Below are 27,228 nucleotides of genomic sequence, written 5' to 3' on the forward strand. Positions count from 1 at the left end.
TGGAGGATAGGGAATCGCCTCTGGGGCGATAACGGGCTCGGGATGATGTTTCGTCGTCCGACTCGAGCTCCACGACCTCCAGATTGGTGGGGGCGTCCACCCGGCGAGGTGAGAACGTCGATGCCCTGGAGGGTCTGGAAGCAGCCCTTGGTCTGGGTCTCCGGTCCCGAGGTTGAAAAAGAGAGTCTTCATCATCCCGAGGGACCAGTTTGTAATATCTGTCGGTTTCAGTATCGTAATAATACTCCGGTTCCCTATCTCGAGATGGCGATGGTGAAGCCACTCGACGGGTACGAGTTGGCATTGGAGTGAGCGAGCGGCGGTCGTCTCTAGAACTGACAGGAGAGACCCGGTCTGGTAGCGTGGGTCGGGACCTCAATGGTGACTCGAACCTGCGATCAGAGCGTTCATCAGTTTGAGGCCTAGATGCCCGTGATGCCATGCGGGGGTCCGATGGTCGACCCTCGACACCCGGCGATCTCCGATTGGTGTCCGCGCGCTCTCGATCAGGGTCTGAACGGCTACGTGACACCTCTACGTCGACGGCCATAGACGGATCTCGTTCGTCCTGGTGACGGCGCTTCACTAAACGGTCTCTCTCTAAAGAGGAGGTGCGGGGTCTCTTAGATGTGGAGGAGCCCGCCGCCTTAGTCGGTGACCTGGTCGAGCCGGAAGGAGTCAAGGCCTTGGTGGCCGAGGAGGCCGAAGTGGAACCCGACTTCGAGGTGGAGGAAGTGGGTGCCTTCGGGACAGAGGATCTCGAGGCTGAACCCTTATGGGAGCTCGAGTCCTTTGGGGTGTCGCGACCCTCCTTGGGCCCCTTTTTGTGTTTCTTGTCTTTCTTCGAAGGCCGAGGGACTTCTCCCGATGGTTCCTGGTCTGGAGGGTCCGGGGCGGCCGTCCGCGCCGGTGGGTCATCTGAAGGCTCCTGGGTTGGAGCTTCGGCGACAGTTGGCAAGGGGATCGCAGAGGAAGAAGAAGAAGCCCCCGCAGAAGACATTGCCCCTGATGTGAAGACCTTGGTATATATGGCAGCCTTCAACCTGGTCTCCCGATTCTTTCGCGCCTGAGGGGTTAGGGACTTACAGAGAGCGCACGATGCTGGAATGTGCGTCTCTCCCAGGCAGAAAAGACAGGACGAATGGGGATCCTGGCCAGGAATCTTACCCCCCACACACGGAGCACTTTTTGAAGGGCACCGATGGCATGATCCGGAAAACGAAGTCAGGCGGTCCGAGTCGGCAACGAGCGGGGAAGACAAGCCGAGGGGTAAGAAGATGCGAGGTCTAACAGTCCGAGTCAAAAGCCAAAAAGCAAGTCGTGGGGCAGGCAGAAGAAGAGTCGAAAAAACGGTCCGGTTCTTATTTTTCCAGTGATTCCTAACTGAGTCAAGAGCGAAGTTCCTACTGGCAGCTAACGCGGCGGAAAAAAGGAACTGGGGAAAAGAGCGGGAACGGAGGTTTTATAGGGGATGGGCGGGGTTACCGCCAAAAAGTTTCAGCATGTTGCAAAGTGTACTTTGCCTAGTGATTCCAGAAGTTTCCGAAGGCACTGCGCAGGCGCAGTACAACCCATTTGTATGATTCGCAGAGACCACGAAGAAGAAACATGGCTACAATAGGATCAGGCAAAGAAGAATCCTGCTCTTTCCCAGCCCAGCATAACCACTGAATTGTTTACAATGGATATGTTGCTGCAAACTGATACCATCAGTCTTTCTCTAGCTGTCCACTATCTTCCCAATGCCAATGCTGCTAAAAAAAATCTGATTAGACAGATGACAAGGAGACCAAGTGGGCAGAGAAGGCAACGGCATGCATACATGCAAGCAAGGCAGACAATCCTTTCTTGCCACTGCCTTACCCACCTACCTGGCCAGATCAGAAGGACTGGGTGGCTAGATGGGCAGGTGGGCACGGCAGCAGTCATGCCTCCTTTCCCTTCCGCTGCCTTGTCCACCTGCCTGGGCAGACTCAGAATGACCAGCAGCTGGACAGGCAGATGGGCAAGGCATCCCTTCCTTCCCACAATTAAATTAATAAATTATAAAAAAAACCCACAATTTAAAAATGAGTCATCATGCAGCAGACACGGGCAAACCATACAAATGTTATGGGCCGGTCAGTCAGGGAAGGCCTGCCGGAAAAGATCCGTCTTGACAACCTTCTTAAAGGCGTCAAGAGTCATAAGATGGATCTCTTCCGGCAGGTCATTCCAAATTTTTGGAGCGGCAGATGAGAAGGCCCTCTGGGTAAACCAGCCAACCTGGTTTTCCTAGACAGCAGTAGATGCTTCCCAGAGGACCTGAGTGTGTGGGATGGATTGTATGGAGGAACGTGCTCCCACAAGTAGACTGGACCCAAACCATGAAGGGCTTTAAAGGTTATTACCTACACCTTGAATTGTGTCTGAAAATTGATTGGCAGCCAATGTAGAGATTTTAAGATTGGTATTATGTGGTCACCTCTAGATTTACTGGCAACCAATCTGACTGCCATATTTTGAACCAGCTGAAGTTTCTGAACTAGGTACAAGAGTAGCCCCATGTAGAGCACATTGCAGAAATTGAATTGAGAGGTTACCAGCGCATGTACCACCGTCCCCATCACCCATTTGTAAAGTCACCTTGGTTGGCAACAGAGGTTTTTAAGAGGGATGTGCAACTACCCCACCAACTGTTCACCCATTCGGGCTTTCACCCTGTGCTGTCTGCACTTCCCTGGTGTGGCCCATGATTTGTGACCCACTTAACCAGTTGACTCTTCGTGGCTCTTGCAATGGAATCTCAGTTGGCCCTAAGAAAAGAAGAGTTGTCACGTGCCTGGCAGGTCACACAATGGGGGGCCAATGAGGTGTGCTTGCCTTGGAGTAAAAATACAGCCATCTCAAGTCCCTACTTAGCTTGCTTGTACTATCAGCAGTGAGAAGGCACCAAATGTCATTATTTCTGGTGGCTTCCTCTCTGCCCTGAAAAGAACAACTGTTGTGTAGTAGCAGCTGTCTTGCGACTGTAGAGTTTAAGCCGAGGACTGAAAAAGCAAATTCCATGCTAACTGTTATCTTCACAAAAGATATAAATCTTCAGTTACAGGTTGACTATCCCGTATCCAAACTGCATGAGACCGGAAGTGCTCCATATTTTGAATTTTTAGAAATTTTGAAATACGGTATTTGCATATAGGCAAAAGGACATAATGAGGCTGCAGAGAGACTGAGGTTTGGGGAAATGGCTGAGTATCCCATAGACAACCAAAAGGACAAACCAATGGGTCCTAGAGCAGATCAAGCCAGAAATATCCCTGGAAGCCAAGATGACAAGACTTAGACTGTCATACTTTGGACACATCATGAGAAGGCATGAATCATTGGAAAAGACAATAATGTTAGGAAAGGTGGAGGGAAGGAAGTAGAAAGAGAGGAAGGCCACATGCCAGATGGATGGACTTTATTGAAGAGATCACAATACATTTCAGAATTTTGGATAAGGGATACTCAAACTGTACCTGATTTTCACAAGAATGGAAAATGTCCAACTCTCTCCGTGTTGGGGAAGCTGTCATAGGTTTTGTGCATTTTTCAATTATTTTTTCCATTTCAGGAGTTCCACATATGTATCTATTTCGCATTAGCTTCAAAAGCCTATTTTAGACCCTTATCGAATGAGCAAAGAAAACCAAAATGGAGCAGGAGGACAGCAGCGTTCTTTGTGCCTCTCCGCATGCCGTCATAGCGCTTCTGCTCTTTTCCTGAGGGAAATGGTCTAAACGTGTGCCTTTTGTTGAATGTTTTTTTCCAGCACAACAGAAGACATACTTTCATGACTGTCTTCCTCTGCAAGGGAATGGAAGTGCTATCATGGCATGCGGAGAGGCACAAAGAAAGCCACTATTCTCCTGCTCTGGTTTGACTTTTTGTTCTTATGCAATAAAGTTCAGAATCCCAACTAAAGTAGAGCCATTGAATCAATTGGATTTACCTGCCTACAAACCATTAAGTCAATATATCTCCTCTAATTGGCACTGACCAGCAGGATTCTAGCCATGCAGTTCTACATTTTTGGACAATCATCTTCCATGTGAAACAGCCCCTTGCACATTGGTTCCATTGTACAAGAAGCACAGTCAGTTGCACAATGCACAATGCAACAACCACTTTGTATTAGACACTTCCTTTAAGTGACGGATCCATTCCAGACCCTCCCCTGCGTAAGGGAAAAAGCGTGTATGCTCACACCCCATTGAAAATAATGGGGCACGAGCCCGCTGTGTGGCATGATGGGTGTGCCGTGAGCAAGTGTGCCATTGTTTTCCCCCCGCATGGCTTTTGTGTAGGCTAAAAATACGCAAACATCCTCATCCTGTGTTGAATCATTTTGAGATGCCCTGTTTGTCTGAGGAGACAAGAAAGTCTGTACCTTTTCTTTACTTCTTCAGTAAAGCGTTCATCCATTTTGTTTCCCTCTGTCTCCCCACAGTCGTCCGGATACTTCTTTTATCTGGTTCCTGAACCCGCTCAAGTCTATCAGATACCTCATTTGCACCCGATACAAGTGGCTGATCATCAAGATTGTCCTGGCCGTCCTGCTTCTCATCATGGTGGCCCTCTTCCTCTACTCCATGCCTGGCTACATGGTCAAGAAGCTCCTGGGGGCATGAAGAAGCTCCCCATGGCCTCCGTTCCTGAGCCCACCATTCTCCATCATCGCTGCCTCTTTGTTTCACTTTTGTGGCTTCCTTGCATTTCTTTGGGGATTATTATTGTTATTGTTATTACCATTGTCATTATGATTATTTTAGTGGAAGGGAGGGCACAGCTTCTGGTGCCTCAAAGAGGACACAGGGGTGGAGGTGAACTGGCCTTCCGTTTTTGCTCTGTGAGTTTGACACTTCCAACCTTTCCCTTTTTGTGTTTTTTTTCTTTCGTAGCAGAGGCCACAAAGCGTCTCTCCACGAGGGGCTGGAAGCACAAGGGCGTTCCGGCCACATTGGGTCTCGGACGTTGGCGGGTGTCTCACGCCGCCATTGTTTTCAGTGAGGATAAAGACTGTGCCTGGACCTGTCTTAATACGGTGGTCCTTTGGTATCTGCTGGGGTTTGGTTCCTGGACCCTCCGTGGATACCAAAATCTGTGGATGTTCAAGTTCCTTTACATACAACGGATAGTAGAATGGTGTCCCTTATATAAAATAGTAAAATGAAAGTTTATTTTTGGGAATATTTTTAAAAAGTACTTTCAAGCCATGGTTGCTTGAATCTGTGGATAAATCCAGCTGCCTACGGTTCTGGGACTTGGGTCTGCAACGTGGGAAAGGCTGTTCTCGGCTTTTACAGGCTTAATGCAAACGCGATAGTCAGTTTATATTCTGCAAGATGTGATAGAAGATGAAACCTCACCAGGAAGACAGTTTTTGTAGTGATAATCAGTTTGTCTCCAAGTCAGGAGCTCTCCACATGGTCTTAGCCAAGACATGTCTCTTTTCCTGGGACTCCTTGTCTTTCATTTCTTGTGCATATTAGATAGGCGCAAAAGTGCAATGCAAGTGCTCCATATTCTCATTGGCTGGATTTCCATATGGGACTGGAGTTTACGTAGGTAGACTGACATCTGCGGGAAAGACAATCAAGCAGTTTTGCAATGTCCTTATTGCAAGGGGTTGCTGTCATGCTACTATGTAAAGGAGCTGGCAAAGTGACTGTTGGGCATTGGGAACCGATGCCCATCAGGCACCAATGCACACCAAACACACCCAGTGCCCCCCCCCCCCAAAAGCACACAAACTTTGCAAATGGTGCATGGATACATATCTGTACAACAAGCAATATGAACAAGGAGCGAGGAATGGGACCTCCATTTTTCCAGTCTCTCTGCACTGTGAGGGGGCCAGTGATAATCTTTGGCTAGGCTCCTTAGCTCCAATAAAAAGCACAATGGAAGGATAGCAATTCATTTTAGGATAGGCAATTTCTAAGTGCCCAAAGTTGGGATATGGCTGCTCCTTGTAGCCTGTGGCACAGTTGGAAGTTGGCTGACAAAGCAACTGTACCATCCCCAAATCATAATGTCCTTAGCCCTGATCCCATGGAGGTTTTATTTGCTTCTTTTTGCCATGGCGACTCCTTTCCTTGATCAGTGTATGGTTGCCTGATCAGCATGATCATCATGTAACATAAACGTCCCACAAGTTCAAAAGTGCTTTACTCCTAGGTAAACGGGTGTAGGATGGCAAACTTAAACAGGGCAGGGAAGCACATTCTGTAGACTTGTCATGTTCTGATAAAACAGGTATTCAGTAGGTTCCTTGGATATTGGAGGTTCTGGAAAAGGAATATCCTTTTTTGGAAAAGGGATTGGAGAGGAAATCCTTTGAGCCGGACGACAGCATGGAACAAAAGAGTTAAAGACTGGCTTGTCAGAGTCAACTATCTGCTGTGGAAATGCAAGTGATAACATGCTAAAGCAGGGCTTCAACATGGCCAGTTCAGTGGTATGCGTTGTGTCTCCCTTATCCAAAATGTTTGGGACCCAAAGTGTTTTGGATTTAAGTTATTCAGATTTTGGAATATTTGTATATACAGTGGGGCTCTTGGTATCCGTTGGGGTTTGGTTCCCTGTGGATACCAAAATCTGTGGATGCTCAAATCCCATTAAATACAATGGCATAATAAAATGGTGTCCCTTATATAAAATGGTAAAAATCAAGGTTTGCTTGAATCTGTGGATATGGAGGGCCAATACTTCACCATAATGAAGTATCTTAGAGATGGGACCCAAGCCTAAGAAGAAATACATTTACGTTTTGTGAACACATTATATATATGGCCTGAAGGGATTAAGAGCAGTAGAACAGATCCACAGGCCTACCATAGACTTGCATCAAGAACTGTCTTTGGAGTGACTGCCACAACTGTCTCTGACTCGTATGTGAGTTGCTGAGCCCTGTTAGACAAGAGCCATGGATCTTTTCAGACCGCCTCCTAGAAAAGGCATCTCAGGATATTGCAAGAGACAGACAGCTGCCCAGAGTTTAGGAAAGGTACTCTTTTGGACTGCAGTTCACAAAAACTCCCACTCAATGCAACCAATGACTCTGGCACAGAGATTCTGAGTGTTGCAGCCCAGAAAAAGAATTTTTCCAGACTCTTCCATGGCCGTTATCTGAGCCACAATAGTTGTATAGCGTAACAGAGGAGTACAGGAGACAACTGCCTTGTGCAAAGGTTCAGGAGGAGCCCTGGGATGGAGATGCCAAGTGATGGAGCGCCAGTGTGACTCGTCTCTAGAGAAACCAGCCCAACTGTGCTTCTGTTCGGTTCCTCCTCTCATAGCCCTGGAACATGGGTGGGTTGTGTGTTTCATGCTAGCTTTATTCCCCCCTTTTGTTTTCTGAGGTGTGTGTAAATGATTGCTCCTGTTTCTCTACTGTTGTGGGAAGGGTGTGGGTGGGTATGTTTCTCTGTGCACTGTTAATACGGGGTCTTTTCTGTATGGACCAAGAGAAAAATCTGTATGTTCTTTAATAAAAACAGATTGCCAGAAAAGAGCAGATTTGAGATAATTTTGTGTATATGAGACAGCCAGGATAGGAGAAAGGGGCAGAGGATGAAGGAGAAGAAATAAAAAACGAAGGACATAAGCAGAATACACAAATCAGCAGTTTATACAAAAGTCTCCGGTATCTTTCCTTGGATGTGTTTTCTCTTCAAGAAACAATTCCATCCTAGAGTGTTTTGGGGCTCTGCTGGTATTGTGGCCAAGATTATGTATCAGCTACTTAGGACTTGTCTACACTTGCTGCCCCCAGAGCGTGTCCAGAGGAAGGCGATCAAAATGGTGAAGGGTTTGGAAACCATGCCCTATGAGGAACAGCTTGTTTTCTGCTGCTCCAGAGAATAGGAGATGATGGACCAATGGATGGAAGCTCCAGGAAAAGAGATTCCATCTCAACATTAGGAGGAACTTCCTGACAGTAAGAGCTGTTCAACAGTGGAATGCACTCCCTCAGAGAGTGGAGGAGTCTCCTTCTTTGGAGGTCTTTAAACAGGCTGAATGGCCATTTGTCAGGGATGCTTTGATTGTGAGTTCCTGCATGGCAGAATAGGGTTGGACTGGATGGCCCTTGGGGTCTCTTCCAACTCTATGATTCTGATGCTATTCTGGCCCCCTGAATTTTCCTCAAATTCCCCCCTTACCTTGCAGATTGACTCTCTTCCTCCGGTGCAATGACGGGGCGGTTGCCTTCCCACGCAGTCCCTGCTGCTGAGATCAGAATGAGGCCAGCCATGCTATGGACACTGGGCACCTCCTTCTGACTCAGAATGACCTGCGCTCACAGTGGTAGCACAAGATGACAAACAGGGACTTCAAACAAAAAGGCAGCTGCCTATGTTGCTAAAACAAAACTAAACCCTGAAAACCTGCAATAAAAGTTTAGCCTTTTAAGCACAAATTATGGGGAGGAAATCTTTCAGGAGTGCTTGAGTTCTGTATTCCTGGTTGGCAGGTAGTTGTATTAGGTGACCCTTGTGGGCCTCTAATTCTATGATTCTATGTTGTCATAAAACCAGGAATCACGTCTCATGCTCTCTTGCAGTGTGGTCACTATGCACACGACCTTCCTCCTTGGTCTTCCAGAGGTCTGACTCAACATTTTACCACCAACATCATGGTACATTCCTACGTACAATAGCCACAATCCTGTTGTGCTGGACTTAGGTGTGCAGAATTAGAATTGGGCAGTTCTTTAATTTTATTTATTTTATTTATTTATTATGGTATTTATATCCCGCCCTTCAGCCCTAATGGCTATCAGAGCAGCTTACAATTATTATTTTTAATCAGACGGTTCCCTGCCCTCAGGCTTACAATCTAAAAGATAGGACACAAAAGGAGAAGGGAATGGTGATGGGAAAGGGGATGAGGTCCAGTAATTCCTCTCTCCCTCTGAGGCCTGGACCAAGGCAGATGGACTGGAGGGAGGGCTCATCTTCTTCAGGCTAGCCCTGGTGGAGTTGGGCCTGCCTGGTCAACTCCCTCATAGGCCAGAAGATGACAGTAATGTCCATATCCAGTAAGGGTTTTGATTATGTTACTATGTAGGGGAGCCAGCAAGTGACCGTTGCTCATCGGGACAGATATACAACAGGGCTCAAGGGACAGCAGTCCTTTTGAGCATCAGGACACCAGCTAGGGCAGGGGTAGGCAACCTTTTTGAGTCGGGGGCCAGGTTGCTGTCCCTCAGACAACTGGGGGGCCGAAGCCGGGGGTGGAGCTTCCACCTTCCAGGGGTGGAGCCATATGCCAGGGGTAGATCTTCCACCTTCTGGGGGCGGAGCCACATGCCAGGGTGGAGCTTCCACCCTCCAGCGGCGGAGCCACACACTGGGGGTGGAGCTTCCATCAAAGCATCATCATCATCATCACCACCACCACTATCATTGTTACAGCAGACCTTTGTTACAGCACTTTGGAAAGTCATACTGTCTCACCTTTATAAATAATAAAAATAATGAAATAAAAAACAAAAATAAGTGAAATATATTTTTAAAAATTAATAGAAAAAACCCAAGGCAGACCTGAAATGACTCACCTTTCCACCTCCTCCCCCTCTTTCTCATTGAGAGGGCAAGTAATAATAATAATAATATTAATACTAATAAAGGTACAAGCAAAGAAATTACTAAAATGGAATTGAAAATAAACTGCAGCAAGCATAAATAATAAAAAAGTTTTTATTTTTATCCCGCTCCTTCCCAAGATTAGGGCGGCTTACAGCATATATTTAAAACAGAGTAGATACAATAAAAACATAAAACAACTAAATACAATAAAAGAACAAGCTAAAAGCCCCAATAGCCCAACCTCTTGGCCACGGAAGAGGAGGGAGGCCCACAGGATTTTATTCGGGGAATGCTTGTTGGAACAGAAAGGTTTTTAAATCCTTTCTGAATTGGGCCAGGGAGCTTGATGAGCGGAGCTCAGTGGGCAGCGTGTTCCAAAGGGCCGGGGCGGCGATGGAGAATGTCCTCTTCATGGTGGAGGAAAGCCTGGCCCCAGGCACCTTCAGTAATTGCTGCCCAGATGTTCTGAGGGTGCGGGACGGAATATATGGGGAGAGGCGGTCCTTCAGGAATCCTGGGCCCAAGCCATTTAGGGCTTTATAGGTAACCACCAACACCTTATATTGAGCCCGGAAGCGGATGGGCAGCCAATGGAGATCTTTCAGCACAGGTGTTATATGGCTGGCCCTGGAAACGCCAGTGACCAGCCTGGCTGCCATGTTCTGCACCATTTGAAGCTTCCGGGTTTGGTATAAGGGTTGCCCCATGTAGAGTATGTTGCAGAAATCCAGTCTCGAGGTTACCAGAGCATGCACAGTTTCAACTCAGAAAAGCCACAAGGTGCTCAGAGGGGATTTTGCAGAAAGAAGACCCAGCTAACCCCCTCCCCCAATGAACCAACCTCTGGCTTTGCTGTGGCTGCAGCTGCTGCTCTGGCTCCCTGGCTCTGTACTCCTTCCTTCCTCCTCCTCCTCCTTTCCCTGCTCTTAGGGAGGAGGAGGGCGGAGGGCGAGGTGGAGCCTGCTGCAGGCCTGCTGCAGCCCCTGGAGCCCTGTTGGAGTGCTCCAGGGGCTGCACCAGGCCTCCTACATGGGTGCCGCCATTTTGTTTTTCAAAATGGCGGCCGAAATCTCGCGTGACCTTTGCCATCCTGAGGTCACGCGAGACTTTGGCCGCCATTTTGAAAAACAAAATGGCTGCCGGAGCGGCGAGAAAACAGGGAAAATCAGCGGCAGGACTGCGCAGGGGCCAGTAGGAAGGCCTTGGCGGGCCGGATCCGACCCGCGGGCTGCAGGTTGCCGACCCCTGAGCTAGGGAGTGCCAACATGCATCAGTACACTCTTGCCACTGTCATGTTACACATCTTCACAATTCACTAGCAGTGTTTCTTAGCGCCTCTGCTATGTAGCTAAGTATATCTAAAGTTATGTACCATTGACTGTAATTTATTATTTATTTATTAATAAAGAATAAATAAGTAAATAATAATAATAATAATAATAATAATAATAATAATAATAAGTAATAGAGGGATCTGACCTCTCTTGCCAAGCACAGATTCTGTAGCAACACTATGGTACTTTCCACAAGCAGCAATCCAACAGAGGAAGTATCTCAGGCCCCACAAGCCTTGGATGAGCACTTTTTCATCGGCATTCAGGCTGCTATTAGAGTAGCTGCATTCCTTGGAGTTTTAGGCTCATGGCACCGACATTTTCGTTTCTCAGAAGAACACAAAATCCACTCTGAAACACAATGAGCAGCTCAAAAGCAGATTTCCAGAGGTTTGTGATTCCCACCAACTCACTCATATCTCTCAGTCTGCTCATTTGCCTCCTGAAGCTGCAGCAAGGATCACTTAAGAAAGACCACAGTGTCACAATGAACCATTTATTTGTCTTACTTCACATACACAAATATCTTTCTGAAGGTTCCTGTCCAGACTAACAAAGGTGTCTGGTTTCTGCTCTAGAGAGCATTTCTGGAGGACAGTACTTTATTTTGTCGGCTGTCTGAAACATGCCAAATGAAGATTTTTCAGGGCACTCCAAAACCCCTTCAGGTATGTGTTAGGATGTTTGTGAGACACGTTTTATATGCCCCAGTTCCCAGAGAAGTCCCTGTCCACATGTTAACATTGCAATGCAAGGATAGAACTGGGTGACTCAGTCCAAGGTAGGACACACTCACTGATATGTTGCGCCAACAGCCACTCCAATCCAATGTGGGGAGAAATCTGGTAAACCAGTGTGTCCTCACTGTTGGCTCTGCAGAGTTCATCCAGGCCTACTGGAATGGCTCCTTCTCATGGACCAGGCAAGGTTGAGAGGATTCTGGGGAGTGAAGCAGCCCCCAAACCTCCTGCGGAGGAGCAGGTCATGAAGAATTAAGCTGCAGATTCAGTAAGTGGGTGGGCGGGATAAGCAGCTCCGCATTCACCTGGAAAAGACAGAGAGCAGAATAAAGCCCAAATAAGCACCAAATAATAAAGCCCATTCCTGCCCAGCCTAAAAACACAACAATTGAGGTTCAATCAGTTACTGCAGAGGGGATGCTTAAAAGTGTCCCAGAGGTGGCTGTCACCTCTCTCCCTCTCTCTCTCTGATACACACACACTTGCTACCCTAGATTTCTAACTGTTCACAGGAGCACAAAAACATTCTGATCCTGATGCATGCTTTTGTGCCTATGGCTGGAGACCCAGACACAGAAAGGAAAAAAAAAAAACCAACTCAGCGGGATTCATCCAAAGCTCATCTGGTTGGAAGCTTCAGGGTGGCAATGATGGTTCTGCCCCCATAAATTAAGATTTCTGTCCTCCTCCCCAACTGAACTTCCCTTGAGTCCCCAAATTACTAGCACCGCAGTAACTTCAAACTTTCAGCAGAGCATTTAGAAATAGAGTTTAGGACTCCAAAGAAAAAGCACAGGCCAAGTCACCAAAGGAAGGCAAACATAGCTAATAAAGCATTATAGGTGCAAAAGGTATTCCATGTTTCTCCCACTGCAATGCTAGAAATTTGGGAACATAGAAAAATTCATGGAGGGGGAGAACAGAAGTTGAGTTGTGGAGACTGGCTTCATTTTACCATTTTATTGCCTTTTCCAATGAGACGTCTCTTTTCACAATACAGTGGTACCCCGGGATACGAATGCGCCGCCTTACGAAATTTCCGGGTTACGAAAAAAATCCATAGACAAAAACTGTTCCGGGTTACGAAGGTTATTTCGGGTTACGAAAAATTTTTTGGTGCTTTTCAGCGCTTTTTCGCACGAAATCGCGGCTTTTGCTATTAGCGCCTATGGCTTTTTTCGGCTTACGAAGGATTTCGGGTTACGAACGCGGCGGCGGAACGAATTAAATTCGTAACCCGGGGTACCACTGTATGTTCAAAGTACAATGGTCCCACTTTAGTCAGCTTGGCTTCTAGGGAACAGCGACTGGAAAGTGGCAGCAGTGTGAGTGTGGGAGGCGGGAAGAGGATGACACTGGCACACCTCTCAGAGACAGTGTCAGGGCACCACAACAAGCACTGGTTAGCATTGTACAGGACATTTTGAATGTCTATTTCTGTGAAAACCCTATGATCTAACAATTCAAAATCAGGTGGTAACCACTTCAATAAAGGCTGGTCAGATGCCTCCCCTTCAACTCTCTTTCCAGTCGCAGAGAAAGAGAGATCCTAGTGGGCAAGTGACAGTTCCTGGTGCAAGAAAAGGCACCTGATGGCTGCAATGGCCTTGCTGTGACTGGCCAGAGACAATGCCTGTGGCAGAGAGACAGATGGTTTTCCCAGAGAGGGGATGCAGCTCTCCTGCCAGAGTACATGTGCCTTTCTCAACTTTGCTCCAAACCCCTTTGCTCACCGGAGACTGGAGATATTGCTGGAGCAACATCCGAAGTTCTCTGTTCTGCTGGTGCAATCCATCCGTTTCGGCAATCAGCTTTGCCCTCTGAGTCAGAATGTGGCTGGATGGAGAAGAAGAAAATGAGAGCATGTCAGGATAATAATAATAATAATAATATGTTTTATTTATATACCGCTATTCCAAAGATCATAGCGGTGAACAGCAAGTAAGCTAATTAGCAAGTAAGCTAATTTGCACCCAACAGTCTGGGTACTCATTTTAGCGACCTCAGAAGGATGCAAGCCTGAGTCGAGCTTGGGCCCTTTTGCTGGTCTTGAACTCGCAACCTTGTGGTTTTGAGTGAGTGGCTTTAAATATTACAGGGGAAAAGACTCTGCATGCAGTGATCCCATTCATTAGAACATTTCAAACTTCCTGGATATTACAATAAGCGATTTCCTAGTTGCAGTCCTTGAACACTTTAACAACACTCACTGCTGTTACCTGCCTCGATCCTCCAAAGGGAAAGGCAGGATATAAATAAATATTTGATTATTTATTATTATTATTATTATTATAAGACTAGAAAGAGAAACTGTACAACTGAATTATATTCACACATTTCAACCTAATAGCAAAGGTATGAACAAAGACAATGGTTCATGGCATGCTACATAGATTAATTAATTAATATAATTAATTAACAATTAACTGTCTATTTAACAATTTGTAAGCCCCTCTGAGGACCTTTGTGGCTGAACAGCAGAGTATAAATACTCTTAATAAATAAATAAATAAATAAATAAATATGGCACATATAAGGGCAGCTTGCATATCTGCAACTGTAGTTCTTCAAATGGTCATCTGTGAACTCACCCAGATCTCAGGGAGAATTTTGGGCCCTGGAATACTGACCTTTGGTCAGCAGATTTACTGCTTTCACACATCCAGACTAACTGGCTGCTGAAAAGATCTGAAAGACCTGTCTCACCTTATGCAGCCCTTGGGAAATTTAGGGTAAGGGTTATGATTTACATCTTTCAAGATCCTATAACATTCCATCCTACTCTCACTGCTGTGAAAATATGCTTGATGCCTAAGTATTTACCACTCTGTACTGCATCCAAAGAAGTGGATTTATATCCAGGAAAGCTTATGCAAAAATAAAAACCTGTTAGTCTTAAAGGAGCTGCCACATTTCTTTTCATTTATTTCTCCCCCCCCTCCTCCTTTTTATTACCCAACCTTTAGAGAAATTCAGACAAACTGATTAGGATTCTAAGCAACAAAGGTCAAAGTCAGTCTAGCAAACCAGAGGAAAAGGGGGAAGCCCTCTTTGCCTTCACATCCATTCTACCCAAGTATCGGTATCCATGCATGTTCCAAACTGAGATTACTGTGGGGCTCCACTGGTTGCCACAGCGGTCTTGAAGAAACAAGCATTCCTCCACCTCACTATTAGGGCTCACCCCCGGCACAGGCATTTTCCGAGAAGGAGAGCATTGGCAGGAGACAGAACAGTCCTCGAGAAGAGAGATGATGATGATGATAATAATAATAATAATAATAATAATAATTATTATTATTATTATTATTATTATTATACCGCCCTCTGGCAAACCAATCCGGGCGGTTAACAACAGTAAAATATAAAATATGACAATTAAAAACACTTTATCCCTCCCCCCTTAAGACAGTATTAAACAGTCTAACATATTAAAACACAATACACTGGTACCCCGGGATACGAACGCGCCGCGATACGAAATTTCCGGGTTACGAAAAAAAAATTAATTAATTATTTCCGGGTTACGAAGGTTTACCCGGGTTGCGAAAAAACGCTGGCGCTTTTTAAAATGGAGCCGCGGCGGAGCCGCGGCTTTTCCCCATTAGCGCCTATGGGGATTCGGCTAACGAAAGACTTCCGGGTTACGAAAATGGCGGCGGAACGAATTAATTTCGTAACCCGGGGGACGAGTGTATCAATTCATAAAAACAACAGTTAAAAACTAAAAACCCTGATATCCCTCTGTTGATCCTCAACCATCACTAAGATGGGGCCACGGGAGGAATGAGGGAATCAGGGAACCTGGGCCGGGATGGTTAATCTGGAAAGGCTTGCCAGAAGAGATCCGTCTTGACCGCTTTTTTAAAGCTGTCTAATGATGTTATCTGACGGATCTCATCCGGCAGGTCGTTCCAGAGTTTGGGGGCGACAGCAGAGAACGCCCTCCGGGAGGTCGCCGCAAGCCTAGATTTTAGAGGCTGTAGTAAGTTCCTCCCAGAGGACCGGAGAGCGCGGGGAGGATTGTACGGGAGGAGGCGGTCCCTAAGATAGCTTGGACCCAAGATGATACATTGCAAGGTTCTACCTTCTTTGACCTGAAGATATTCGAAAACAGCCACAACTAGGTGATCTTACACTTAAGGAGGTAGACTTTGGATCCTTGCCTCCCTGCCCTATGGCTCACCTAGCATGCCTTGCATGTGTTTGTGTGTGGGTTTTAAATGCAACTCTGGAGTTATGCTAATACAAATTAACAACAACACGTTAAAAACAAATATAATAATAATAATAATAATAATAATTTTATATTTCCCTGCCTCTCTTTGCGGATCAAGGCAGGGTTACAACCTGATAAAAACATACAAATACAATTAATAAAAAGGAATAAATCTAATGCTTTGATTTGGATTTCCTGCATGGCAGGGGTTTGGACTGGATGGCCCGTGTGGTCTCTTCCAACTCTATGATTCTATGATTCTATGATAATACAGTACATCATATCAACAATAATAATATCAATTAAAAGCTAATTTATCATAGTGCCACAATTTTATAACAGTAGAATTGCACAGAATCATCGTCAAGGATTGATGGATGGATATCCTAAACAGGTTCGGATGGATAGGCCCACCGGAAGAGCTCCGTCTTGACTGCCTTCTTAAAAGCGACCAAGGTGGTAATAAGATGGATCTCTTCTGACAGGCCATTCCATAATGTAGAGGCAGCGGCAGTTAAAGTTCTTTGGGAAGTCGTGACCAATCTAGTCATTTCTATTTCCAATAGATTCTTCCCAGATGTTCTGAGAGCGTGGGGCAGAATATTTAGGGAGAAGTGTTCCCACAAGTAGCTCGGGCCCAAGCCATGTAGGCCTTTAAAGGTAATAACCAACACCTTGTACTGTGCCTGGAAGCTGATCGGCAGCCAGTGAAGTGATATTATTATTTATTTATTTATTTTTATGCTTTATTTATATAGCACTGTTGATTTACACAGCACTGTACATACAAACAATACAGGTGTTATATGGTCAGACTTGGAAGTACCAGTGACCAGTCTGGCTGCCATATTTTGGACCAATTTTAGCTTCCGAACTTGGCACAAGGGTAGCCCATGTAGAGCGCATTACAGAAACCAATGCAAGAGGTTACCAGTGCATGTACCACTGCTTCAAGGTCCCTTCAGTCCAGGCAGAGATGCAGGTGGCATATCAACCGGAATTTTAAAAATGAGAGGCTGTTTTAGATCAGTGAGGGAGAGGCGAAGGCATTGACACCATGGAACTGCTATGGGAGTACCTTATCACACCTCAGAAGCGACACTACTGTGACTGGGGGTTTATTGGCAGGTTTTCCCGATCAATGACAAAGTGCGTTCTAAGGACAAGACAGAGATGAGGCTGAAATATATAAATATAAATATTGCCAAAGGTGCGAGTTTAAAAGCCATGTGTAATAAAGTCCTAATACTTACTAATACTTCTGCAGGCCAACAATCAGTGCATCCCACAACTTCAGTTTCCCATCTGGAATGATGTGGGCCAGTGCGTCCCAGTACTCTGAGTCTTTGGAGCTGTCCCGCTCTTCCCGGGCTTTCTTCACTGGGGGGCGTTTATCCCTGGAGTAGAAAGGAAGAGCTAGTACTGGACTGTAGTGCTTGAAACTGAGGTAGGCTACCCTCCCCACCAACACCAAGTCCAGAGTTGATCCACAGCAGTGCCCCTTTGGTGCTGGCCTCACCATCTGCAGTCAACAGACTGAGCAAAACTGGATTTGTGCACACAAGAGGAAGGCCCCATTGTGAGCTGCCATTTTGAAATTCCACAACAACAACAACAACAATTTCTTTCCTGCCTCTCCTGAAGGCTCAAGGCAGGGTACAATGTGTTAAAATACAAAATACAATTTAAAAAAAAAAACATAAAACCAACAGTTAAAATACAATACTATAAAACCATTACACACAAACACACACACACACACACACACACACACACACACACACACACACATTTTAAAATGTGCAAATTAAAAAGTCATGATTTAAAATTAACTTGGCCTGCTGGAATAGATGTGTCTTTAATGTTGTTTTAAATGTTGTCAGTATTTTAAGCTGTCGTATCTCTTCCAGCAGGTCATTCCACAGTCTAGGTACAGCAGATGAAAAGGTCCTCTGAAAAACCGTTGCCAGTCCAGTCTTGGCTGGTTGGAGGAGCAAACATTTCCCAGAGAACCTGAGCATACAAGGCAGATTGTATGGGAGAAGGCAATCCTATAGATAACCTGGACCAAAACCACGTACAGCTTTAAAGGTAATAACCAAAACTTTGTACTTTGCCCAGAAACTAAATGGCAACCAGTCGAGTAATTTTAAGATTGGCGTGATGTGATCACTCCTGGATGTACCCGTCATCAGACTGCCTGCCATATTCTGAAGCAGTTGGGAGTTTCTGGACTTGGTGCAAAGGCAGCCCAATGTAGAGTGCAGGTGTCCAGCCTTGATGTTACCAGTGTGTGCACTGCAACCTTTAGGTCCTTGCTTGTCTAAGCACAGTTCAGGTATTATTGGGAACACCTGGCAGCTGTACTGAGTCAAAAGCAGCCCCAGATCCTCTCTGTCTTGGGACTGTGAGGCTGGAGAGGAATGAATCATTTTGGCTGGAATCCACTTGGTCATTTACAACACTTCAACTCCTTTTAGAGAATTCTTTCACAGAATTATAGATGGTGTGAAACATGTTATGCTTCCTCTGGACTGCAACCTCATCCAACTGTTTTTCTATTTAATATCTGTATCATGCTCATCATTTAAGAACAAGGTGGCAGAGATAGGAACATCTCACTCCTTATGTTAAAAACACAGTAAAGCTAGATGGTGCCTTACAAGAAGTCAGACAACTGGTTCACCCAGCTCTGCATTCTCTACACCAAGGATGGGCAATCATGGTGGATCTAAGGGCCAGTTTTTTGCCCCAGGCCTTCTGGGAGCTGCACAAGCAGCCAAGCATCCCCCTCCCCAAAAATTACCAGAAGTCCCCTTCTAGTTTTTTAAAAAATGAGTAGGAGGTTTTTGTTAAGCAATGCAAAGTGCTTTAAAAGGTGAACTGTTACTTCTGGAGACTTCCAGGACAAATACACCCCCCCCCCCAATACACACTTTAAATAATAAATAACCAATCTATATACTGCTGTTTTCCAAGCATAGGACCCAAGGCAGCTTACATGCAATTAAAACCAAGTTCAGCTTTAAAAACCTACAGAAGATAAAACATAATTAAACAAACAATTCTATTCAGACCACAAACAAGTTTAAAACATAATAAAACAGATAAAAGAGTAGCCTAGAGAAGGCACATCTGTTGAGAGGTGCAAAAAATATCTTTGGAGGGCGCCATGTGGTTCTGGGGCCATGTTCTTCCCCCTCCTGATTTGCAGTGACTTTCTCTGTCCTCCCTGGAGATGCTGGGGGCTGAATCTGGGAACCATTATATGGAAACCAGTACTTTTCCGATGAGTTAAAGCCATTCCCCCAGACTGGATGCTTAGGCCAAAACACAAAACAGAAATAATCCACTTTGAGACCGCTTTAACTTCCCTGGCTCAATATTAGGGAATGATGGGAACTGTTGCTTTGTGACACATTGAGCTTTCCCTGTCAGAGACCTCTGATGCCACCACAAACTAGTTACCAGGATCCCCTAGCACTGAGCTGGGGTAGTTAAAGTAGTCTCAATCTGGATTATTTCCACAGTGTGTCCCCCAGCCTTCTGTTCTGGTTCATTCCAAGAGACACTAAGACCAGCCTCATCCACCTTGTCCTCAGCCAGACGCACCTTTGCTTCTGGAATTCCCGCACAAAAGCTTTAAGGGCCTTGAGGATGTCGTTGGGGTGCATATAGGCTGTTGAGAGGGGCACTGCTGAGCCAACAGGGCCTTTGACTTCCTCTTCGAGCACAGCAGAGGCTTCTTCTTCGGAAGCAGCAGCCTCTGTTTCTTCTCCCTCTGGGCATTCTTCTTCAGCACCTAGGTCTGCCACTAGTGCTTCCATGTCCTAAGAGAGAAAAAGACATTCAGAGAGAATTATCTCCCTTCACTGGGGCTTCAGGGAGTGGTGGCAAACAGCTGAAGGAGAGCCAAGAAGAAACCTGGAGAAGACTAAAGGGGAGAAAGAGAAGGCTAAAGGTAGAGCTTAGAAAAGTTACCTTTCTGAACTACAAAATTACATTTTGGACCCCAACTCCCATAATCCTCCAGCCAGCACAAATAGTGGCCATACTATTTGAGAACTGCAGTGATGAAAAGACCTAAGATGCCACCAAATCCATCTGTCACAGTCAAAAGTGAAATTTCGCTATTAGTAAAAGCAGTATTCCCAGCAGGCCATGTGTGTGAATCTCTGAAGAGCATAGATAGGGAGTTTCCTTCCACTAATCGGCTACTGAATCCCAGGAACAGAGATGGCTTCAGGACCAAGTAAATTCAAGGCTTGCTGACTGGAGGCCAATGATCAGCAAAATGTTTGCTTTTGCTCAGACTAAGGGAAGGTTTTGCAAACCTCACCTGATCAGTTTTGACCCGTTGAGCCTTGAAACTCAGGAAGAACTCTGTCATTTGATAGACGTCCTCTTCACTGTCAATTGAGAGGGCCTGGAGAGAAGCAGAGAAGGCTGGCAGGTCAGATGGCTGGATGCTAGCAAGGGCCGAATTGGTAACTCAGTGTCATTAAGGCATTGAACAAGATGGGGCAATGGGGAAAGAGGTGAGGCAGGCAAGGGAACCTGCCACCCCAAGGGAAAAAAGGAGCAAGGGAGCCTTCAAATGAAGTGTGTTCTAGCCCAAACAATGTGGTTTGTTGTTGGGAAAAGAGCCTCCAGCTGGGGCAGACTGGATAGCCATAACAGTTGGTAACTTCTAACAGTCATTCTTTGGGTGGCCAGCTGTGCCTTCCCACAACCCAGCCTACCTCCCCTCCACTTCAGGTCCCTGTTATTCCCTTTTCTCAGCGGACATCAAAACAGCGGGCAGAGCTGCTTTGGCAGGGGCGAGGGGGGAGCATACACCATTGGGGGAAAGGAGGTGGAGTTCCCATTGAAAGCTAACTCAGCTCTGGAACATTCTAAGCACTTGTCCAAGGCGCAGAGACCACGAAGAAGAACCAGCCCTTCCAACCAGAGCAAGAGAAGGAAAACTCACTGAGAAGATGGAGTCCAGTTTCATGAGGGTGCGGTCAGCCTTCTCCAAGGGCTGGAGAAGGCTCCGCAGCTTGCTTTCAATCAGGAAGCCCTGGCAAAGAAGGAAGGCAGGAAGGAGAGGCTTTGGTTAACCCAAGGCTGCAGTTAGACAGGAGTCCGGGAGGTCACACACAGAAAGGCCAGGCAGCTGCCAACCTCAGTAGAAGGCCATACCAGCTTACCCCATTCCTCCAGCTTGAAGACAGCTATTCACTGAGCTACTCACCGATTCGTCACACAGAAGCTCCAGGATGTGTTTGATGGTCTTTGCTGAGAGGGACCAGAGTGCCTTGATCCTTGGCTCAGCCTCTGGGGTCTCTTTCCCTTTCTCCTTGGGGGATGGGGCCTTCTCTTCATCTGGGCTTCCCACAGATGGGGAAGAAGCCTCCTGGGGCGATTTGCTTGCTATGGGAAAGAACAACAGACTTGAAGTGGCAGCAAAGCACAGAAAGAGCCATAACAATGAGAACTACTTGGCAGAGGAAACGTAGGTCCTGGGCAGTTTGGTCTGAGGGATTCCAGAACTAATCCGCATGCAACTCCATTTTTGAATTTCACTCTCAAAATGGTCCAACAAGGTCATGCCTAGGATTACGCAAATCCTACAATTCTAGGCAAGCATCAAATTTGGTACTAGATATAACATACTGAGAATCACACTCTTAACTGTTTTTGAAAACAAATCCTAGAGGCTTCATGGATGGTCAAAAACATGTGGTTAATATTAGATGATGTATGAAAAAGGGAAGAGAGGGTTAAGGAAAGGAAATTGTTTTAATTGTTCATGTTATTTTATTATAGTGTAATGGGGGAAATTGATGGTGTTTTAATATATGTTGTATTTATATTGTATTGTATCCGTGATTATAAGCCACCTCAATCCTGCGGGAGAGGCAGCCTATAAATAAGAGTTTCCAGTGAGAGATACAGGAGATTATGTGCTCATTGGTTAGTAGACAGTCAATACAGTAAATGGTATAAATCAGGCACACCAAACTGTTATTATGTGCTTTCAAGTTGAATCTGACTTATGGCAACCCTGGCATAGGGTCTTCTTGGGAAGATTTAGTATTCATGGGAGGTTTGTGTCTTTGCCTTCCTCCAAGGCCAAGAAAATGTGACTTGCCCTTGGTCACTCAATGAGTTTCTTTGACTGGGTGGGGATTTGAACCCTAGTGCATCACAGGCCTCTGTCCCTCATTTCCAAGGAGAACATGGAATGGTCTCCATGTTGTTCTCCTCTCTCCATGACCCAATCCTACTTCAATTTACTTGCCAAAGGAATCCCAATTTTTGAGATCATGTAAGCAGAACCATTGGCAAAGGGATTTATAAATAAAAGTTAATAATAATAATAATAATAATAATAATAATAAGTTTTATGCAAACAGCTTCAATTTAAGTAACTCAGGCCTAATACAGACCTGCGAGAAGCGCCATCCTCGGGCCAAAACTAGGGTTCAGGAGCATGCAGTGTCTGCATGCTCCCAAACCCTAGCATGTAATGGTGGCGCCATAATGGTGGGCTCCCATCCACACATCGTGCAGCATCCCTTTCCTGTTTGCGGCGCTACTCTAGGCAGCTTCTTTTTGGCAGCGCATCGTTGCCACACCATTTGGTGGCTGCAGCAATGATGTGGGGCAAAGACAGGCGGCTCCATGCCGCCCATCTGTCGAGCTCCTCATTTAAATTTCAGAACATGAGCTTTCTAGTTGCAGGACTGGAAGCAAGGCTTCTTGGGAAGAGTACATCCACTGCCCTTGGCAAAGGGATTTGAGGGAAGCCTACTTACATTCAGACTTGAACACCTCCTGGGCGAACTCGTTAGCTGATTTCACCTTCTTGCAATGCACAATGGGCCCCACATTGTGCAGGAACCAGCTGTCAGGCTCAATCCAGTGCAATCCCAGCTGCTGGGCATGGATGACACTGTCAGCATTAAAGGCTTTGCGGATCAGCTGCTTGGCCTCTTCTTCGTTCATCAGCCAGACTGCCAGGAAGTGCTCCGCATCCACAATGGCAAAATGTCTGAGTTGAGAGAAAGGAAGGCGTTTGCCAGTTCATCTAGACTCAGAAGCTAGAAGTGGCTCCTGACAGCTGTATGGAGTGGCAGAGGGATGCAGCTCAGAAGCAGAGCATCAACTCTGCAAAAAGTTCCTAAGTGAAGAGACCAAAGGCCATCTAGTCTTGGAGGAGGGGGACTTTCTACGGACTAATCACATCAGTCTGCTGTTCTGCCACAATTGGGCTAGTTTAAGAATGGAAGCATACTGGTTTGGCATCATTTTTATCACACTTTTCCCCACTCCCATGGTGATTCATGGTCATAGAATCATAGAGCTGGAAGAGACCCCAAGGGCCATCCAGTCCAACCCCCCAACATGTGAGAGTGCTCAACTAAAGCCCTCCAGCATCTGTTTAAAAACCTCCAAAGGACAAAACTCCATCATCCTCTGAGGCAGCAGCATCTTCCCCTGTCAAACAGCTCTTACTGTCAGGAAGTTCTTCGTAATGTTGAGATGGAATCTCTTTTCCTATAGTGTGAGCTGTTTTCCACATTGCCAAATGCTGCCTCCCATGAGGAAGGAGGGAATTTCATTTGGAGTACACTGGTACCCCGGGATACGAACGCGCCGCGATACGAAATTTCCGGGTTACGAAAAAAAAAATTAATTAATTATTTCCGGGTTACGAAGGTTTACCCGGGTTGCGAAAAAACGCTGGCGCTTTTTAAAATGGAGCCGCGGCGGAGCCGCGGCTTTTCCCCATTAGCGCCTATGGGGATTCGGCTAACGAAAGACTTCCGGGTTACGAAAATGGCGGCGGAACGAATTAATTTCGTAACCCGGGGGACGAGTGTATTTATACTCTGCTGTTCTGCCACAAAGACTCTCAGAACAGCTTACAAATTGTTAATTAGATATTTCCCTGCCATCAGGCTTACAAGCTAAAAAAGATATGGCACAAAAAGAAAAGAGAATGGCAGTAGGGAAGGAGACATAGCTGGTTCTTTTCTCCCTCTGAGGCCAAAGCAGTTTCAGTGGGAATGGAGGGAGGGCCTTCCATCTGCCTGTGAATCATAGAATCACAGAGTTGGAAGAGACCACAAGGGCCATCTAGCCCAACCCCTGCCATGCAGGAACTCACAATCAAAGCATCCCCAACAGATGACCATCCAGCTCCACTTAGCCATGATGGAGCTGTCTCTGCCTCTTCTCTATCTCCAAGGCCAGGGTAGTGTCAGTTGGAATGGAGGAAAGGCCTTTCATCTGGCTATGGCCTATGCATGGTGGAGCCGTGCCTGCTTCTTCTCTCCTTCTGAGGCCAGGGCTGTGAATGAGTAATTGTGGCTGACAACTGCCTTCTGAAGCTGGCTGCTGTGTGAATGAGCACATAGAAGCCAGTTTAAGGAAGGCGTTGTCCACTGCAATTGCTGGTACTCCCTCCTAAAGCAAAGGGCTGCTGTGCGCACATTCACACAACAGCCCCATGCAGGCAACTGCAGCTGCCAACTACCTCCTGAAGTCAGCTGCTGTGTGAATGTGTAAACAGCAGCTGACTTATAGAAGGTGTTGGCAGCTACAATCCCGGGGAAGGGGGCAGAGGGAGAGGGGAAGAATCATGCCCGCTCACACCACACGACTGCTTAAGAAGAACTGTGGAAGGGACCTATTACACAAAGGCAGTAATGAAACAGTAATGAAATTGAGAGCCTATAGATCAATGAAGAGGTGCACCACAGCAATGAATTAAATGCAAGGCCACAGCAGGACAGATATGACTGTGTGATAAGTACCAGCCAACAACACTTTTGTCCTGTTAAAATTTTACTTTTTACCCTTCTGCAGAAAAGTTGTGCACAAACATAATACTATGATTCCACTTTTAACTGCCAGGTTCCATACTGTGGAATCCTGTGATTTGCAGTTTGAAGGTGGGCATTTCACATTCTCTGGCCTCAGATGGAGAGAAGAAGAGAAGGGCACAGCTCCACCATGCCTAGCCCAAGGCATAGGAAAGTCCTTCCTCCACTTTAACTGCTACCACCCTGGCCTTGGAGGGAGAGAAGGAGAGGCAGGCACAGCTCCACCATGCCTAGCCCCAGAGGAAGTTGAACGACCCTCCCTCCATTTCAGTGCCAAAATGCAATGTCTCTGTGGAACTTACTGTGTAAAGAAGAGATCTGTATTACTGAGCTTAACCAAGAAAGAAACCAGAAAAATTGCGGACCAAAACCAGGGACATTGGCAGGGATGAATGCAAAAAGACACTTTCGGGAAGCAAAAAGAATGGAAAGCATAACTGGATTACTGACAAAACTCTTTAAGCAGTTAAGGAGAAGACAAGATGGGACTCGGCTGCCTGCCCTCACCTCATCGTCCTCTGCAGGTCCTTGTACTGCACCACAATCCGCTTGTAGTCCGCAGTCAGGGTCTGGTTCTCCTCACGGTACTGCTTGATCTGTCTGGCCAGTTTCAGGCGCAGGTTGTTGATCACATCATGGAGTCTGAGGAAGGAGGGAGGGAAGGGAAGGGAACTTCCATTACTAAAAGAAGAAGAGCAGGTGAGCCACTTCCCAAGGGCAGCCAGGATCACTTCACAAGAGCTTACATAGTGAGTGTTCCAGGGCTAAAACACTTGAAGACTCTGTATGTTAGGGTGCATCTCCACTGTAGAAATAATGCAGTTTGACACCACTTTAACTGCCACAGTTCCATCCTACAGAATCCTGGGATTAGTACTTTGGTGATGCATCAGTACTCTTTAGCAGAGAAGGCTAAAGACCTTGTTAAACTACAAGTCCCCAGATTGCCTAAAATGGAGCGAGTGGACTTAAAGTGGTGTCAAACTACATTATTTCTACAGTGGAGATGCACCCCAAGTTGAATTCAAAGGGGGATTGCACATAATTGACTTTGAACCCTGTGTGTATTTCCCCGCTGTATCACTGGATACACACATAAGCAGAAAACTTTTCAGTGAGTGTGTGCTATTTATTTGGTGTGATTTGATCTATAGCCTGCCTTTCATCCAATACGGGACCCAAAGTGCCTCAAAATATAAGTTAAAACCAAACATAGGCGCAGGACAGACCGCCCAAAAAAGACAGACTCCTGGCGCCTGTTTTTCCGCCGGAGGGAAGCTGCAGCCAGCAAACCGCACGGCTTCCTGCCGGTGGAAAAAGAACCCACAAAAAGTGGATTTTTCTAAAGCTGTGGAGGTGGCATAATGAGTGCACCACTGGCGCACTGGTTATATAAGTGCCTTATGGCGCCATGCAGACGCCACACGGCGCTTATCTAACAATGGCGGCGCCCATGTATATAGGGTGCCGCCATTGTTACACCCTCGTCATGTGTTAGGGTTGCGGGACATGTGGGCGCCCTGCCCCTAGGCAACCCTAGAACATGACGAGGGTGTCGCAAAGGGCCCATAGGTACCGGGTCCTAGTTCCAACTGTGCATAATACAAAAGTTGAAAAGCACTTAAATACACAACCATATTTAAAAAGAAAGAGTCACTGTGGAGTAGTGGTTTGAATGTTGAACTATGACTCTGGAGAACAGAGTCTGAGTCTACGCTTGGCTATGGAAACCCATCAGGTGACCCTGGATGAGTCACACACTCTCAGCCCCAGAAAATTCCATGATAAGTTCACCTTAGCAATATTGTAAATAGGAAATTACTTGAAGTCACACAATAACAATTTTTAAAGAAAAATGTTAAATTAAAATGGGTAAATGTGCCATCCACCGGCCTGAGAGGAACGAGACTCCACCCTCCATAACTGCCATCTGCCGGCCTGAGAGGGAGTTCACCAGGCAGGTCCAGCTCCATCAGGGCTAGCCTGGAAGAAGGAAGAGCCCTCCCTCCAATCCATCTGCCTTGGTCCAGGCCTCAAGAGGGAGAGAAGAACCACTGGACCTCATCCCCTTTTCCTCCACCATTCCCTTCTCCTTTTGTTTCGTGTCTTTTAGATTGTAAGCCTGAGGGCAGGGAAATGTCTGATTAAAAATAATTGTAAGCCGCCCTGAGAGCCATTGGGGCTGAAGGGCGGGATATAAATACCTAAATAAATAAATAAAATTAAAATAAATAAATAATGCAGCTACAACATAATGATGATGAAAATTCAACACAATTTAAAAGACTTTCTACAATGGATTTGTAGAAAACTATGGGTATCGATGCAGTAGAACACAGACTTCACCACATTTTACTCACTTTGAGCAGTTTTTTAAAACTTCACTGAGTGATCTAACCTGTTCAGTTTTCTGACCCAAATGAAAATTCTGGTGTATTGAGG

At 46.1% G+C, this 27,228-nt stretch overlaps 3 protein-coding genes across 8 annotated transcripts in view; 2 read left to right on the forward strand and 1 right to left on the reverse strand.

The window, feature by feature from the left end:
• Positions 1 to 4,742, forward strand: part of LOC121929589 (otoferlin) — a 104,779-nt gene extending 100,037 nt beyond the window's left edge. For 4 of the 6 annotated variants that reach the window (XM_042465294.1, XM_042465313.1, XM_042465321.1 and 1 more), the window contains one exon: positions 4,475 to 4,562. Coding sequence is in view for 2 of the 6 variants with exons in the window: in XM_042465304.1 (XP_042321238.1) it covers positions 4,475 to 4,655 (181 nt within the window). In the remaining 4 variants the exon portion in view is untranslated. Of the gene's footprint in view, positions 1 to 4,474 lie in introns of all 6 variants that reach the window. The other 2 variants (XM_042465304.1, XM_042465330.1) reach the window with 1 other exon arrangement.
• The window catches only part of LOC121919802 (otoferlin-like), a 243,689-nt gene that overhangs the window by 190,008 nt on the left and 26,453 nt on the right, over positions 1 to 27,228 (forward strand). The gene's annotated exons all lie outside the window — the stretch shown is intronic.
• DRC1 (dynein regulatory complex subunit 1) overlaps positions 11,434 to 27,228 on the reverse strand; it is a 34,475-nt gene continuing 18,680 nt past the window's right edge. The window contains exons 9-17 of the mRNA XM_042465353.1: positions 25,294 to 25,428; positions 22,714 to 22,949; positions 21,147 to 21,325; positions 20,883 to 20,972; positions 20,250 to 20,336; positions 19,523 to 19,740; positions 17,164 to 17,307; positions 13,425 to 13,527; positions 11,434 to 11,996 (exon numbers count right to left, since the gene is read on the reverse strand). Of these exons, the coding sequence (XP_042321287.1) occupies positions 11,934 to 11,996; positions 13,425 to 13,527; positions 17,164 to 17,307; positions 19,523 to 19,740; positions 20,250 to 20,336; positions 20,883 to 20,972; positions 21,147 to 21,325; positions 22,714 to 22,949; positions 25,294 to 25,428 (1,255 nt within the window). The 3' untranslated portion in view covers positions 11,434 to 11,933. The remainder of the gene's footprint in view (positions 11,997 to 13,424; positions 13,528 to 17,163; positions 17,308 to 19,522; positions 19,741 to 20,249; positions 20,337 to 20,882; positions 20,973 to 21,146; positions 21,326 to 22,713; positions 22,950 to 25,293; positions 25,429 to 27,228) is intronic.

Source organism: Sceloporus undulatus, chromosome 1, assembly GCF_019175285.1.
Source record: "Sceloporus undulatus isolate JIND9_A2432 ecotype Alabama chromosome 1, SceUnd_v1.1, whole genome shotgun sequence".
NCBI lineage: Eukaryota > Metazoa > Chordata > Lepidosauria > Squamata > Phrynosomatidae > Sceloporus > Sceloporus undulatus.